At 40.0% G+C, this 18,383-nt stretch overlaps 1 protein-coding gene across 1 annotated transcript in view; it reads left to right on the forward strand.

Moving 5' to 3' along the window:
- Positions 1–6,362: 6,362 nt before the first annotated feature.
- LOC148759251 (sperm-associated antigen 6) overlaps positions 6,363–18,383 on the forward strand; it is a 72,884-nt gene continuing 60,863 nt past the window's right edge. The window contains exons 1-2 of the mRNA XM_088789164.1: positions 6,363–6,585; positions 6,671–6,766. Of these exons, the coding sequence (XP_088645290.1) occupies positions 6,561–6,585; positions 6,671–6,766 (121 nt within the window). The 5' untranslated portion in view covers positions 6,363–6,560. The remainder of the gene's footprint in view (positions 6,586–6,670; positions 6,767–18,383) is intronic.

Consider the following 18,383-nt stretch of genomic DNA (forward strand, 5'->3'; position numbering starts at 1 on the left):
TGCCTTTGGAGAACACTTTTAAAGAAATTAATTATAATAAAGTAAGTTTACAACAGAATAATATAAGCAACTTTAAAAAATAGACTCGAGAATATGCATTTTCATGAACTTTAATATACACAATTCATACAGGCTCTCTAAATTTAAAGAGAGTCTCTAGGGCAGCACAAGTCTATTGTATTATCATGGTCTACAATGGGATCTGGAATACCTTTTCCCACGAAGAAAACTGATACCAGTTACTTGTGACACTCTTAAATATTTGCCATACATCTAGAGCATTATGCTTAAGCATCACGTTAAAAAAGAATCAGTTTTTCTATCCAACTCTGCTACAAGGAGTCTCTGTCTTCACTGTCCTCAATTGGTGTACTTAGTATATACAGCAAGTCACTCTTTAGGCAAAGAGTGTATAAGTTTTTGTTTTGTTGTTTTGTTTTTTAGGATTTGACTATAAACATACTGGCATTATTTGTAAACTTTCACGATCTTTACCCTTGAGTTATAATTAAAATGATAAGCGATTAGGTATTATTTCACCAGGAAAAAAGTACTCCTAGAACAAAAAGCACTTCTTTATAATTCATTTCCTGTCTCACTAATGGGGAAAGGTATTAGTATTTTCTTCTAACAATTAGTCATTAATCATTTCTTGTGTTTTTCATATGAAGAAAAACTGTATTCTCCACTTTAAAAAATAAATATGGGTTAACGCTGGAGTAGGAGGCAAATTAAAGTAATCCAGCTTTAGCAGTATTCAGTCAGGTGTTTCAGGTATATCAAAAAATAAGGTAACAGGAATTGCAAAGTGTAGTGCAAGTATCTCCTCTCAAAGAATCAGATGCTGTGCTACCGCGTCTTCCAATCTACTCTGCACGTTAGCAGAACTCACTCTCCGCTGATAATCTCTGTGGGGACACGCAGAATGGATAGCTAGCCTATGCTAGTTTTGTGAAAGCAGAAACCTTGACAATCTTCTCTCTCTACTTTCGCAGTATTTTCTAGGAGTCAGAGCATACGGTCGATTATTCTTCAGAGTAATCAATAAGCAAGAACTTTTGGCTTGGGACTTGATAAAGCGAAATGACGTAAAAATATGAAACTCGCACATGTGCAACCAGGTGCACCTTTTTGTTTTGTTTTGAATCAGCTTTTGGCTGCTCACCCAGCGTTTGGGATCCGGCCTGTGCTGCTGGGTACAGGGAACTGGCTGATGAGGTGGTGCAGGGTTCCCACACCCCACTCGGGGCAAAGAGCGTCTGGAGTGTGTCTACGCCCCCGTTCCTTCTCACTCAACGGAGCTCTCGCTTTATAAGTCCCGAGAGGAGCAAGTCAGGGGAACCAGGGCCGAACGGAGCGGCCGTGGCTGCTTTTTCTGGCTGCGCCAGCGCTTCGGGGCCTCAGCTCCCGGGTTCCGGTCTCCGCCCGCTCCAGGCGCGCCCCTGCGGGTCAGCCGCACGGCTCCCTGGCCCACGGGTCAGCGGCACCGCGGCCAGGCTCGGGCCAGGACCTCTCCGCGGCGGCCCGCGCGGGGCGAGGTTCCTGCACAGGCCTGGCCGCGAAACCAAAGCGAAAGGACAGAGGCCTCCTTCACCTCGCCCCCGCCCCCACCCCGGCAGACGCCGGCGCTGCGGGAGCCGCGGCCCCGGGCAGCTGCGCGGTAGCCGCAGAGGGACCGCCCCCGCTCGCCCGCACCTCGGGCGCCGCGCCCCCCGCCCGCCCCTGGAGGCCGCCCCCGCGGGAGGGAGGCCGCCGGCCGAGCCTGCGCCGCGCTTCCGCACTCGGGCCCTCGGGCCGCGCGCCCCCGCTCCTCCCTCCCTCCCTCCCTCCCGCGCCGCCGGCCCTGCCTCCCCCGCGCCCTCTTTTCGGCCTGGCCCAGCGACTGGCGGCGGGGGCCTCGTGGGCTTTTAACCCAAACCACAGCCTGACCCCAGGCCCAGCCTATATTCGGCGCCCCTCTCCCGCTAGAAAGTGCGCGGAGAGCGCGGAGGTGCTCCTTGAAGTTCTAGAAACTTCGGGATAAAGGAAAAGCCGTGGACGTCCGGGAGGACGACACCCTTCCCTTCCTCTCGGACCCCAGCCCCTCCCGTGAATGCAGTCGTCTGCCAGGGCCAGCGCCGTGGACCCGGGAATCCCGCGCCCACGACACGCGGGGACCCTCCCTTGTGTCACTTTGCGGCGTCGGCGTAGAACCTTCCGTTCGGGGATGGCAGGACTCGCACCTGTGCGGGCCTCGTCCTCCGCGGTCGTGGCCCGGGTGCGGGCTTGGTGGGCTCTAGAGGTCGAAAGTTTCCTCTGTGGCACCTCCCATCTTTGTCTCGTGTCCTGTACTGATGAAAAAGGGAGGAAGGAATAGTACCCACCATCTCGGAGACAAGTCCAACAACGCCAAGATTCTAAAGGGGTGGTGGGTCTGGGCGGTGCTGAGGAGTGACTGACGGACTTCTGTGGCAGGGCGCTTAGAGGTTTCTATCTGGTGATCGGAGAGTTTGGGTACAATTTTTAAGGAATACCCACGTAAGTCTTTAGAAAGAAGATATTCAACACACACACACACACACACACACTCCAAGTAGAAATAATATTTTTTATTAGTGTCCCATTGTGTTAGAAAATGTTATGCTGTATTTCAGACTTCTACCTTAGAAGCATCAATTTTAAGTATCAATCACTTTATGTTGCATGGTGCCTTTGGAGGTGAAATTATTCGTATGCGGAATCCCCCTAATGACAGTTTACTTTGGGAGTGGGAAGGATGCGTTCAGTCTCTGCATCCACTGAATTAGTGGAAAAGGAAGCCATGTACAGGTTTACCTTCAGAACTGTGGGGCCAGCTAAATCACTGCCATGTTAACATTTTATTAGCCTTAACACTAAAAGAAACGTAAAAATTTTAAAGTTTAAAATGTAAAGAGTTGACTTAAAAAGGCTTGGAAAGCAAATAATGGGAAATAAGACACAACACAAGCATAGAAATGTTAATCGTCCCTTGCTAGATGGAAGTGTCCGGGTATTTCCTGCCCTGTTAACAAACTTCATGGAACAATTTGGATGGTCTGCTCAGAAGTTTTTCCCAAAAGAGGGCCAATGCAACATTTAAGATGTCATATGTTTGCTTCCTCATTATAGATACTATTTTGAGTCCAAGAACTTGGGTATAGCGTATTTAATGCCTTTGTTTTTAATTCAAGTATGTAAATATAGAGTTATTTCAGTAATTTTAGATTTGGTGTTGGCAAAATTTTAGACTGTTTTCATAACTTGAACAATTACAAGCAATTGCCAAATGAATGCCTATTTAAATGCTAATACTATGTTTTAATTCTTTGGGGGAGGAGGGAAGGAACTTTCATATCTAGGTAAAATTCAGCTAATTTTTCTTAAAAACAAGAAGTATTTTGTTATTTAAGTGATGTTTTAGATAGTCTCACCTCCTCACATAGGTTATCCTAACTCCCCTGGTTTTTGCACTCTATCTAATTAGCACACATAAAGCTTTAATTTTTAAAATTCAGCTAAGAAAAAAATACATGTAGTTAAAATTAATAGTTTCTTTTAGGCATGTGTAGAATATATTTCCATAATAATGGGATTTTCCTGAATTTCCAAAGCAGATTTTTAAAGAGAAATAACAGGATTTTAAAACTGGCTTTATACTGACATGTTTTTGAGTCTCGTTTTCATAAACAGAAGAACTGAAGGCAAAGATGAACTTGAAGTTACACATGATTAGCGTTTTACGAAACAGCCAAAGTCTTTCAAACAAATCTTTCATGGAAACATTTTTGCAAGTTCATATGTTTCCTTTTCAATCAAATGTACAATATGTCAAGTACATTGTATATCTACATTTAAAGTCAACTGGTACTTTAAGAACTTTAAATAATCTTACATAGCACTTAAAAAACCCCCACAAATATCCCTTTGAGTAGTTTTCTTTCTTACTGCTTAACTGTTAGAAGTATATATGTGATCATGGGTGTCGTGCGGCGAAGCCTGCGGGGTCTCTGCTCCCGCTCCCCATACAAGAACGCAGGATATGGTGAGGCCAAAAAGGAACACCCACGGAGCCATAGGTAGGGGAGTCATACCACTACGGTCTCACTGGAGGCTGGGTTCACTGGACGTGCGACCTGCTGTCCCTTTTGTCTGCAACCCACCTACGACTCTCTTTCACTCTCCTCCCTCTGCTAGCGTAGCCACAGCAGTTATATTAGTGGTTAATGGCTCACTGGTTACAGCTGACGGCCAACTAGCCACAGCTGATGGCCATGCAATCACAGTTGATGGCCATTTACTACCTGAGCCAGCACCTGTCTATGTGAGGCCGAGAGCCTGGAAACTACTTTCTGGGGCTCTGCCCCCACAATGGGGCATTCAATTAACTTTGTAAAACAGAATGGCATTTTATTTTAAAGTTAGGAAATTGAAAGGTGGATCAGAAAATACAGATTGAATTTCTTGTCAGTAAAAGTAATCTGTTCCCATGTTTTATATTTGGATTACTAACAATTCATTTATGTGTATATTATGACCGTTCTGTTACATTTATCCATTTAATTTTAAAGATTTCTAAAAAAACAAAGCTAGAATAAAGAGCAAAGATCTAGTTTCTTTCACACTGGTATGTCTAATTTCAGATAAAAAGTAAGAATTCTATATTGTATTTTATCAGCAACAATACAATTTAACCCACACATTGCTAATGATAGACTCTCAGAATCTACATTATCTAAAAGTAATTTAGATAGCATTTGAATTTAAGTTTTCAAACTTTGTAGCATTTCATAAATAGACTTATGTTTATAAGTTTATACCTTTTTTTCAACACTGAGCTCTCACCTCAACACTTTATGTAGAAAATACATAGTAAAATAATTACTGAAAATAGAAGCTGTTGTAGCTTGGGAGTTTGAATTGTTTAAGGACTGAAACCAATTAGGGAACCTTTTAGTTTTAAGGGGATTTTTTTTCATAACACAACAAAGAACTATAAACAAAATTACAATGAAGGTTTATTTGCAACTTTAATTATTTGCTCAATCTGTTTCCCCCCCACACACACATCTCTAAAGAAATGGGAACACACAAAAACTTTAATTTTAAAGGACCTGTTTCCTTAGGGAAACATGGAGATCATTGTGAAACTTATGCCTTAGAGTTAAGTTAAGGGACTGTAGGTATCACTGGCTTCTGAACTGGAGCAAAAGACAGGCACCTGCTCTCAGGGTAGCAGGGATCCGCCTGAACACACTGCTCTCTGTGATTGCGGGTCCATTCTCCTACTATTTGGGGCTCCACAAAATATCAGGACTTTATCAGAGAGCTCAAGTCAGAGTGAGATCTCCAAGATTATTTCATAGGACTCACCCAGATATGAGAACCAGCTAAGTTTGCATGTTCCCTTCTATTGAAGATGAGATAATCAAGAGGTTTCCTGTCTTGGCACTACTCAGCAGCAGATGTGGCTACTTACACCACACCTGGTGAACTTGTAGTTTCTGATGGAGAAACATTTAACATTGACACCTGTCATTGAAACGTTTGGTATACTGTGATTTTCAGGGAAGCTAGAAACCAGCGATAGACTGAGTAGTTAATTTTTGTTAAATGAGACTGGGTAGAGTTAAAGGTATATAAGCTAGGGACGTCCGCTTAAGATAATTTGAATTAAGACTTTCCAGGTAAAGATTCTCCCTTTCTTTTAAAAATGTCATTCAGCAACAAAATGAAGCCAAATTTAGAAGACAAAGTCAAAATGTTTGAAAATCAATCACATAAAAGTGAGTACACAGCAAACCTAGTAGTAACAGGAGAAAGTCGGTAAAGACAGGACATTAATCATATTGTTTCCTCGTCTGCTTCTCTTGCTGAAGCTCTAGGAGTGCTTATTAAATGCTTTCGATACAATATAACTAAGTGTATGAACATGGTTGTCGTGACGCTCCAGGACTCCCGAAACCCGAAATGCCAGGTCTATAAAAGCTGGACCACAGGGGAAAACATGTGACTCGAAGGTTTCATTGACGGTAATGTATGAGATTGCACAAGGCCACACACAAGATCTCTCCTGACCGTCGAAGCCAACACGACTTCATTGCGCAGTTTCCTTGTCTCGCCGCACTTCCACCGGGTTCTCCCAGCGCGTGGCGCGCCGCGGTCAGGCAGCTACAAGGGTCTGGGGTCCCTTTGTAAAGAACCTGTCCTGCGGGCGGACGTCCGAACCAGCAGGATAGTGACACCCGACAGTGCAGAACTCATGCACCAGCTGGGCGCGTTTGGCACGTCGGGGGCGCCCCTGCAGGCGGAGTTCCCCCCGGGGCGGTCATCCTAGCGGGCGCGGGGCCCTGAGACCGTGACGTCACGCCCGGACTCACCGTTGCAGCGAGACCGCCGCGTGGCGGTTCCGGTCGGTTGCCTGGGAGACGCGGGTACACAGAGGACAGTTTGCCGTTGGAGGCCGAGTGGCCTCCGCAGTCGCCCCTTCCGCGACTCGCAGGCCGGGCGCACAAGAACAGCGTCGTCCCGGAGGTCGTGGCCCGCGGAGAGCTGCGGGCGCCATGAGTCAGAGGCAGGTGGTGCAAGGTAGGGCCCGGGGCGGGCGCCCCGACGGCTGGCGGCGGGAGCTGGGGACCTCCGGGCGGCCTCTCCACCGTGTCTCTCCCTGCAGTGTTCGAGCAGTACCAGAAAGCCCGGACCCAGTTCGTGCAGATGGTGGCAGAGCTGGCGACCAGACCCCAAAACATCGAGACCCTGCAGAACGTGGGTGAGCCCTCACCCCGAACTCGCGTCGCCTCTCACACTCGGCACCGTGTGACCTGGTGCCTTCGCCTCGCCCTGCATTTCGAGTCCCTGGTCGCCCCGGGTCCTTGGCCCTGCCTCGCCCCTCACCGGTACCCCTGCCGCCTCATCGCCCAGCGTCCCGGTCCGGCCCTCCACGCTCTCCTTACCCCGCCTCCCTTCCCCCGTCTGCGCTCCTCTGTCTGCTGAGCTTTTGGGGAGGAGGAGGATGGGGACTGGAGGACCGCGTCCCTAAATTCTTCCAGTCCTCGGTGAGGGCAGTAGAAGCATTCAGCCTCTTTAGCGGGACTTTAGGGGTGAGGCCGAGAGGGTTAAACTTCCACATGGGTCCCTATTTCCATGTTTATGGCAACCAGAAAAGTGTCGGTTGAAAGTCAAAGCCAAACGAATTGCCTGGAAGTCATTTTACGTGAATGGGAATCTACCCTAATCAGACCTATTTTATCCGGGTGCCTTTGCATGTCATCCTGCCTTTGATCACCTTCGACTTCTTCACACCAAAGGAATTCCAGAGCGGTTGCCACATAATTTCTCGTTTTGCAGTAGTGAAAGAGCAATGATGTGCTTGAATATTTTCCAAGAGATTCAACGTAGGTAAAGACCTAGTTTTGAGATACCCTTCTGGTGTTCTCATTTTACCCTTCAGTCCGAACTCAGCAGACTCTATAGAGAGAGGAAGAGAGTGTGTGTGATTCACTTCTTATCTGTTAACATAAAGAGAGATGATAAGGGTTCTCTCTCTCTCTCTCTCTCTCTCTCTCTCTCTCTCTCTCTCTCTCTCTCAATTCCTCACTATCTGAACTTAAAGTAAGATAGCATTTTATCACTACTGTGTTAACAGAAACCTTCAATTTATAGGATATGATCTTTAAAACTCATTTAAATTAACATGGAATTAAAAGAAAATTAAGACCATATCGCTGGGGCAAGAATGTTTAGACAAAATGGTTACTCTAGGTTTTTTATTTTTATTTTTTAGGGTAATTACCAGTGCACCAACATGGTAATTTTTTTTTTTTTTTTGGTCACTGGGAAGGATTTTGATGTTTATTCCTTATATGTTTTTATTTGGGTTCAGGGGATGTATTTAGAATTGAGAAAAAGTATATTTTACAATAGTTTTAAAAACCTTTTTATTTTGAGATAATTGTAGATTCATATGTATTTGTAAGAAACAATGCAGGATCCCATGGGCCTCCAAACTGTAGTGTGACGTCACAACCAGGATGTTGGCAGTGATACAATCCATTGATTTAATGCAGGTATCCTGTTTTACTTGTACTTATGTATGTGTGTATGTATGTGCATATGCGTGCTGTACAGTTTTATTCTGTGTGTATTCATCACCACCCTAGTAAGACACACAATTCTTTCATCACCACAAAGATGCCTTGTGTGCCCACCTCCCTCTAGTCCCTAACCCGAGGCAACCACTTATCTGTTCTCTATTTCAAAAGTTTTGTCATTTCAAAGTTGATAATCTTTTGTTCTGCAATTATTTCACTTGGATTAATTTTCTTCTGCATGTGTGTATGTGCTTGTATGCAGGCAAGTGTAGTCCTCAAAGTATGCAGAACAGTGTTGAACACAGTGTTTTATATATACTGACTAAAGTTTATTAAAGCATGTTACATTTTTAGAATGCACTTAGTGTTTAGAATTTTTCCCCCCTCTGAGTTCTACCCAGTGGTCTTTGTGAATGGACACTTACTATTTACAAATATTTAATTTTTGGAGAATATACAGCTAACTAAAACATTTTTAAAAGAGAAAAGGATTGACATTTATTACAAATTTGATACTATAGATAACTTAAGGTACAGAATATCACATTTTAGTATAATAGTGGCAGGTTTCTCTTCCGATATGTGTACAATTTAGACTATATTATGGAATTTTATCAATCCAAATTGTTAGGCTAAGTGACCTCCAAAGTGTAAGTGACTTAGATATGACATTTAAAATAGCCACCTATTTCCATTTCTGGTCTGGCTTGTGAAGGGATGGAATACAAAAGGAATATAACTTAATGTTTTGAAGTTATCTGCACTTGACTAACATCTTGATGGAACACTAAGGGTTTGGTCTTCCTGAGAAATTTACTTTTATGTACTTCATGTTATGTAGATTCAATTTAAGCACTCCTTTAGTTATTTTAAATAGACACATATAATGAATATTTCAATATACTTATTATTTTAATTAAATAACCTGAAGGCTTTGTCATGAAAACTTTTCTTAATAGCCAATTAACTATTCAAATTAGTTTATTCTTTTCTAAAACAATCACCATAGGTTTAAAAATGCATTTGAATGAGCCACCGTATGTGTGCATCAATTATACTTCTGATCAAGCTTTCTTTTCTTTCTTTCTTTTTTTTTTTTAGCCAAGTGACTTCATTTTGCTAGCATAGGACACCAGTGTGCATTTTATTCCTGACTGACATAACCTCTGCATATCTGGGAGGGTTTTGTCTTGTTTTTTTCTCTTTTCTACTAAACTATTTAAGTAAATATGTATCATGCATCCAAGATAATGTGAAAAACATTTCCATGTAGGCATCATGATAAGTCAGTAGTTCACTGACTTAAGAATTTTTGAATTCATTGACTGCAAAAGGAACATTAAAGGTGACAATAATCAATGGAGTTTTATTTTATTTTAAATCTCTGTTCTTTTTCATTGTTTTTGATGTGCTAATGAGAGAATTTGCCCTATTAAATAAGTCAAAGTGATTACTAAAGCAAAGTGTTGCAAGATATCTTCTTTAGAGTATTTGGACAAAAATAAGTTTTGATTTCTAATCAAAATTGTTACTAGAAAGAACTGTACAATGTGTCTATAACCTAGCGTTATTTTATTTCTCATTGATTTTATTCTTCCTAACCAAAAGAGTATACATTAAAAACATTAAACATTTAATGTTTGTTATAAAATCTCTTTATGCACCCTCAAACCTTTGATGTTTGAACCATTACAACTTGCAGAGATTTAAAAAATAATTCTGATACTTCCCCTCTTTGAATAATCAGTAACATATGATGGTAATAGTAGAGATAATACTTCGTTACTACCAATTGTAAAATTTCAGCACTTAAAGGTGGTTATTTAATATAAAATACAAGAAACATGTTTTATGGCATATTGGAATACCATGCCACTCTTAGGTTGTTTGGGAGGTCTTTTGAAATAAGCTAATGAGAGCTCCAAGAAAATTATTTTTAAACTGCTTAGCTAAATAAAATAATCTTCTTCTGAAGCAGCTATTTTTATAAGAAAAGTGAAGATAAAGTGTAAAATAATCCTTTGTAATACGATCCTATAACCTATAGTAAAACAGTAAACGTGGCAAATCCGTAGATATGCACATTTTCAGAAGACTAGGAATAGAAAAGTTTCCATAACACTTTAAATATGCACCTATATGAAGCTAATTTACAAGTTGAGTCAATTTAATGGGTTCAGAATTCAAGAAAATAGTAATATGTGTTTATAAAAATGATTTTAAATTACATGTTTCTGGGGCAGTGTAAAAATCTTCAGCTTAATGTTCTGCTACCTCAATTTATTGTAAGAAGGAAAAGCCTTTTAAATACATTTATAATGTATTTAAAATATATCCTGGTATGTAAAGGTACTGTGATTCTCTTACAAAAACTACTGTTCCATAGGATAAAGAGAATTAGTAAAGCAACTTGAAAAAACTTAGCCAATTATGCTATTTAAATTGATGCACTTTGTTAATATAAAAGGAGTCTTCTTTTTGTAAATGTGATAATCAACTCGAAGCAATCATTATTTTTAAAGATGGTTTTTTTCTTTTAACTTATGCTTAAGAGGAAAATATTCTAGGGAACTATGAAAATTCTGAACTTGTAGCACCTAACAGTGTGTCCTAAAAACAAGATTATTTAGAATTTTATTCTGTGTTCTAATCCATAGCCCCTATATGACTGTTATCTGTTTTGTTATCTCAGCCTTGATGCATAAATAGAAAATAATACAGTGAGGGCTAGGTTCTCATTGTTTTCTTAGGACAAACTGGACAATTGAAAAAAAAATCCAACCTGTAGATGAGCCTATGAGAGGGGTGCTCAGAAATGGCAAATTGTGTGGGTTAAATTTAAATGTTACACATTCAATATGTTTGAAAAGTTAAATATTTCCTAATTCCACTTTTGAATGTTTTTTCATGGCCTTTGCTCCTCTGACAAGAACTTCCCTACACTTCTTTGTCTAATTAATTTCTACTCATTCTTTGTAGCTCTTTAGATGTTGATTCCTCAGGGACACCTTCCTTGAGCCTCATAGTAAGTCAAGTCTCCTGATTTATGCTTTTCTTATTCTTAATATTTCTCTTTCATAATACTTATCACAACTGTAATGATTTAGTTTCTGCTTTCTCCACTAACTGTAAATTCCATGCCTAGCATGATGAGAGCAGATGTTCAACATATTTAAATAGAATACAGGAAGGAGTAATTATTTTTCTAAGTGTTTTTACATCTCTTCCAAAATTAGATTCTTATAACAGCTCAGGCAGGTAGAGTAGGTATGTTCTTCAGTGTGGATGCTTAAGCCCATAAAGGTCAGGTAATTGCCCTCGTCACAAAGTGAGTTAGTGGCCAAACTGGGACTGAGACCGGTTTCTTAATTGCTGCAGCCTGACCTTGTGCTCTTTCTGCTTGTAGATATTAGTAAATTATTTCTAAATGGTTCTAGGAGTTCCTAATAAACCTCAATGTTAACTATTAAAACAAATTGTCTGTTTAGCCCTTTGGGTACCAATGGCTGTCCAGTAATTGAGCATAATTGGTTTTGGGGTCTCCTTGAGGACCATTACGGGAGCTTCAGATGCAGAGGACTAACTTTGATAAATACCTGAAGGTTTGATAGAGTAGGAGTGTATTTAGGGCTTAAACTGGCCTGGGAGCTCTAGAGAACCTTTCAGCTTCCTCTGGTTTCTAAGGAAAAGGCTTATCAAACCTGAAGCTTGTTAAGAGCATCTTGGGAAAAGTGTGTAATCCACTGGGAGTTGTAATCCACAGAGAGTTGTTGGACTGAGACCTTGCCAGGATCAGGGAAAGTGCAGAGGAGACTTCAACAGAGCCCAGGGTGGTCAGCTGGCATGGGATTGACTGCCTGCTGTCCTGGGAATTTTGAGAACACACAAGGTAGAGCACAGGGAAGAGGAAGCACTTGATATTTATTGGTTGATTGATGTGAGTGTGTACTTAACACTTCTGTTTGTTTTACATTTAGTCATACTTTATGTGAAGGACTTTTCTTCCATGTTTTTTGGGGACAGGGCTTTGGGATTTCTGTTGAGTAGATGTACTGGCCCTAGGAGAAATCCATGGCCACATGTAGAAAAAATTGGGCCTTCCCTTGAACACAAGTCAAATTTCCCTAATTTTCAAAGTGAAATATGTCCTAATGTTTTTTATCATAAGGGTAACTCAATTTAAAATTTATTGTTCAAGTTCTGTTAAAAGTCTAGCTGACAACAAGTGATATTTGTACTTGTGTCTATGTATGTATGCGTGTTTCTCCAAACGAAATGATTTCTATCCACTTATGTATGTGTTCTAAATTCTATCTCTGTGTCAAGATAGAATCACTATTAAATTGTATATATTGACTAGATTACATTAGTTTTCCATTAGAAATGTCTTTATAGGATTAGCCTAATAATATGCCCTTTTTAATTTTTAAATTGGGGGCTTATTTTTAAAATAGACAATTTCCCCATAGCCTTAAATCTGTTATTCAAGACATTGTCCATTTCATTGTTAATTTTTTTTATATAAAGATGTACTCTTTTATTTAACCAGTTTTAATAAATTATTATATGTCAAGCTAGTTCTAGGTATGAAATTTCAGGAAAAAAATTGTTGCTACTTCCTTCATTTTACAAAGTGGTTCCCTTTTTACTTTTGCTGCCAGGAAGCTCAATGCTCTGTTGAGAGCTCAATTGCAGAACTATCCCTAACTTATGTTTTTAATAAAATTGTTAGTCCCTCTCTCCACCTCTCCACTACATGGCTCTTAATAATTATCTTTGTTATGCATATCTTTTAGAGTAAGCCATCGAAAAAAAAATCAGAGTAGGTGGCGTATGAATAAAACAAAAGTTAATTCTATCTGAAGATATAATTTTGAACTGACTGCCTTACAAAATTTTCCTCTTCAGATAGTACTCATGAAACCTTTGGAGTAGACAACCCTTTTAGAACTGTCCTATTTATTCTCTATACGTTAGTTTTCACAGTTTGTTCATTCATTATTCAATAAACATTTATTGAGTGTCCAAGTACCAGATGACTGTTTAGACTCTGATCATGCAAAAATACATAGACTCTGCCCTTAGGGAGCTTATTTGCTAATGAGGAGACATATAAATAAATAAAATACTGTTTGGTAAATGTCTGAAGATAGACATATGGAGCACATATGAAGGGTACTTAACTCAAGCTCTGGGAGTGAGGGGCTCTGTTCATGGCAGTCTTTTAGGAGGATTTCCTAGGAGTTAGCCAGATGAAGAAGGGGGAGGGGAAAACTGCATTCAGGAACATTATGTGTAAAGGCACAGAGGCAAGAGAAAACGTGGTGTGTACCTGATAGAAAATGCAAATGTTTAAGTATGGCTGGAGCTTCTTGGGGTAATCTGGCAAGGCAGAGGGAAGCCCGTGGCTAGAGGATGCCAGCCTTAATTATGAAGGACCTCATCTGAAGTTGGGACTCATCCTGAAATTGTCTGAAAGCCATTGAAGAGTTTTAATTAGAGGAATGATGGGATCTATTTTGTTTTAGAGAGATGATTTTCATAGTAGTTTGGAGAATAGATCGGAGGACATTAAAACAGGATCAAGAAGCCCAGGCATTCATTTTTTGCTCTAGCAATCACACTGGGTAAGAGATCTGCCGGACTTGTGACTTAATAGAAGGGGGTAGGAGCAGGTGAGGAGAGAGTTCCAGATGACCCCAGGCTTCCGGTTGCTTAGGTGCATTAGAGCCATTCATTCGTGCAGAAAGAGGATACAACAAGCAGAGGGAACTGACGACCTCACTAACAGTGCTGACTGTGGTTATAGTGTGTGGGGACATCTGTGTGCCAGTGACTACATAAGCAGTTTGGGTATGTAGGGCTCTGGAGCGCAGGAGACAGGTCTCAGCTGGTAATAAAGGCTTGGATATGTGGGACTTACATGGTCATTTGAAAAGTATAGTAAAAGCCCATTTATATTTCCTCATGTAACTATAAACATGTAAGTTCCAATTGCTTTATCTAAAGTGAAATGTAAATTGAACTTGCTATAACTTGTATGCTTTACATACTCAGTTCGAATCTCACATATAGGTGGTGATGGCTGTGACCTAGTGGAGAGACAGACAGTTGCCCTGGAAGAGTGAATGGAATTTTGGTTTAGTATAGTAATCACAGAAGACAGCTACAGTAATGTTAATGGTAGAATAATGTGAATTCAGCAGATTGTGCCCTTTGCATTCTAAACCTGGCAATAGGCCAGTTTGCATTGGGAAATGGTAAATGCTATACAATGCATATTAAATACATACACACACACATACAGTGTTTCCTTGCCCTCTTAGAAGAGTTGCTACTTGCTCTGAGTCAGTGGTCTCAGTCCCATCTTCCTCTCACCCCTTTCCACTCAAAAATGACGTAAGGGGTGGTAGCCCTTCACTGATAAACAACTGTGTTAACAATGAATCACCAAACAAAATTCAGAAGATGTTATAGTTAATAAGAATAAATTTAAAAGAAGAAAGATTATTCTTGATCATAAGAGTTTCTTGAATTATTTACCATTATAATGGAATTCTATGTAAAAACACTACATGTTTTGTGATTCATTCTGACTCTTAATAAATTGTAAGACTCTTTGTTGTAAGGGATATAACATCTAAAATCATAACTGACTTGATAGTTATGACAGTGAAAATGTATTTCATAGAAAACAAAACAGATATGTGGTACCAAAATTTATGATATCTTAATCAAATGCAGAAATAGTGGCCAGAGGTGTGTAATCATAAAGGCTGCAAGAAAACAAAACAAGGCCTGTAAATTCTTGTTCTGAAAAAAAGGAACAAAAAGGAACACTTATATACTTTCAAGTAAAAAACGACTAGTGAAGGAAAATGAGAACATGTTGTAAAATTTACAGTCATGAGACCTGCTTCAGAAAGTTTGTAGTCATGTAAATGTAATATTATAGAAATAAAACTTTTTAAATCTATTAAAATTGTTAAGTGTAATTGGAGCTACTTTGTGATGAGAGAAAATGTAGTGCTGAGAGTAGTAAAAGCTAAGTGAATGGTGGTGTCTAGAGTCAAGACCACAAGTTTTTCAGTAAGAGCCAGTTGTGTATTCAGAAGTATGCTAGATAATTTGAGAAATAGAAAATAAACATAAAACAGAAACTCTGCTCTAGAGATGCTTATTATTTTACTAGAGAGATAAGACATTTGTTCACATAAAACAAAATAGAAAACCTCATAACATGCTATGTCAAGGAGGGCTGCTATGATTTGCATAACTTCAGGAGTGCCATTTATATCGTGATCTATGTGAGTGGCATCCCCTAGTGTCATGCAGGGTGTCATGCGGGGTCTCAGCTCCCGCTCCCCACATAGGAACGTAGAACATGGTGAGGCCAAAAAGGAACACCCTCGGAGCCATAGGTAGGAGAGTCATACCACTGTATTTTGCTGGCGGCTGGGTTGGAGACACAGGAAGCAGGAGCCACGCTGTCCACAACCCGCCGTCCTAACTGCAATCGTGCTTGCCAGCCACCGTCTTCTTGCTAGCCCCCCATTTGCTGCTAGCGAAGCCATGGCAGTTATATTAGTGGCCAATGGCTCACTGGTTATAGTTGACGGCCAAGTAGCCACAGCTGATGGCCATCCAATCACAGTTGATGGCCATTTACTACCTGAGCCAGCACCTTTCCACGTGAGGCCGAGAGCCTGGAAACTGCCCTCCTGGCTGTGTCCCCACACCTGGATTTGTGCAGTACACAGCCTACCCAGCCATACAGGGTAGACCTGGGATTATTCAGAATCTTCATTTTCATTTACTTCCCTGAGAGTAAGTGGTGTGAACAATAAAGCTCCCCATGGCTTCCCATTTCACTTAGAATAACATCACAAAATCTTAAGTTGACCTATAGCCAAATTTGATCTGGCCCCAGCCAACCTCTCCAGCTTTATCTTTTGTCACTTCTCCGACATTATGTTTCTGGCCAGTGTGAATTTATCATGGCTTCAACTGTCTGCAACAATCCTGCATCCCTTATCCAAGCCAGAAACCTGGAAGTATGACTGATTCTTCCATCTTCTTCACACTAATCAGTTTGTCTCCTAAACGCCTCCCTGGACCTTTCACTTTTCTCTTTCCCTCTTGCCATTGCTATTCTCCAGGCTAGCTTCACGTCTAGTGTAGGTTCCTGTAATAACTTCCTAAGTGGTCTTCCTGCTTCCCATCTTGTCTCTTTTCATGCTTTCTTCCCAGTGTAATCAGAGTGATCCTTCTTTACAAAGTGAACATTTGAGGGTCACTGCACCAACATTAATGTTAAGATACAATTCAAAGTCCTTAAAATAAGTTATTGGACCCTTCAGGACTTTTTCGCTTTCTTTCTCTAATCTCCTTCCTCCCCTGTTGTACAGTAGTCATACTGTGTTCTCAGTTTTGTCAATATATCAAACTTTGTTTTTGATTCTGAACTTCATTTCTAGAGTTCCTTCTGGTTGGAATACTCTCTGATCCTTCTGTCTGGAGACTCCCTCCATTTTTCCAGCAGGCAATCTACCTGGAAGTCTTCAGATCTCAACTTAGATGTCACTTCCCCTGGTTTGCCTTTCCTGTGTCATTCAGAATCTGGGTTAGATGCTGTACTGTATGTTTGCAGAGCACACTGTACTTCTCCTTTAGTTGCATGCATCACAGTGTTTTGCATTTGTTTATCTCTCAGAACCCCTTTATAAGTTCCTTGAGGTCAAGGACAATTGTGTTTTCAACACCTTGTATATTCTCAATAGATATTTCTTGCACTCAATATGGTGTGTGAATTATTCATTCCATAGTAATTCTAAAATATATGGTTGAAAAGGCTCAATCTATGGGACCATAGAATCTTAAATATTTCTTCATAAGAGTGGAAGGTATTGATTAATGAATGAGTCATATGCACTAATAATAATAAAATGTTGATGAAAAACATCGACAATATAGGGAATTGATTCCTTTAATTAACACTTTTATTTATCATGTACTTAATGGTGTTCGTTTCGTCCCAACTCATCTTCCTAGCACTTTAGAAATTTTAACTCATTGTAACTGTTACAAGAGTTTTATGAGGTAGTCCTAGAATTTGCCACCATTTCACATATGAGGAAACTGAGACACAGAAATGTTAACTAATCTTACTGAGTCCCACAGCTGGGAAGTGGCAGAACCCATTTTGAAACTAATCATTCTCCTGACAGATACATGCTTTTAATTACCTCATTCTGTTGTCTTTTACAATAGCCAGTCATGTAACAAGCAGGGCAAGTGATTCTTTCTATTTCTAAAGCATGAAGTTTCTTTTATAGTCTCCTTGGACCCCAAACAGAATGCCTGAGTCAGATGATAACACTGACAATCGAAGGTGAATTCTTTGCTGTGTATTGGTTAATTGTATGCAGAAATCACTTCTTCCAAAACTTGAATAAACTATAGTGGCAATTTCATAGTAAATAGAGAAAGTAGTTTTAGATGAAAATGAAACATATTATTGGAATTTAAATTTTTAAAGCTTTGCAAATTTACAATAGTAAATCTTCATCATATAAGTCTATGATGATTTGGGATAATTTTGAATAAAATTGGAATGTAAAACAAATATATATGGTAGAAATCACTTCATTTTAAGTCTAAAAATACAACCAAGGGCATCAAAGGACACTATGAAGAGAGTAAAAAGACAGCTCACAGAACTGCAGAATATATTTGCAAAGCATATATCTCATAAGAGATTAATATCCAGAATGTATGGAGAACTCCTAAAATTCAACCAGCAACAAAAACCAAACGACCTGTTTCAAAAATGGGCAAATAATTTGAATAGACATTTCTCCAAAGAAGATATACAAGTGTCCAATAAGCACATGGAAATATGCCCTATATTACAAGTCATTAGGGGAATGCAAATCAAACCACAGTGAGATACCACTTCACACCCATTAGGATGGCTATTATAAAAAACAACAACAAAAAATAAGTGTTGGTAAGAATGAGGAGAAATTGGAACTCTTGTGCTTTGCTAGTGGGATGTAAAATGTTGTAGCCACCGTGGAAAACAATTTGGTGGTTCCTGAAAAAGTTAAACATAGAATTACCACTTGATGCAGCAATTCCACTCCTAGGTATATACTCAAAAGAATTTAAAACAGGGACTCAAATTGATACTTGTACACCAGTGTTCACAGCAGCATTATTCATAATAACTGAAATGTGGAAACAACCTAAGTGCCTGTCAACAGATGAATGAGCAAACAAAAACAAAAAGAGAGA

This window comes from Rhinolophus sinicus, chromosome 1 (genome assembly GCF_057876585.1).
Source record: "Rhinolophus sinicus isolate RSI-liver-muscle chromosome 1, RSI-T2T, whole genome shotgun sequence".
In the NCBI taxonomy this organism is placed as follows: domain Eukaryota; kingdom Metazoa; phylum Chordata; class Mammalia; order Chiroptera; family Rhinolophidae; genus Rhinolophus; species Rhinolophus sinicus.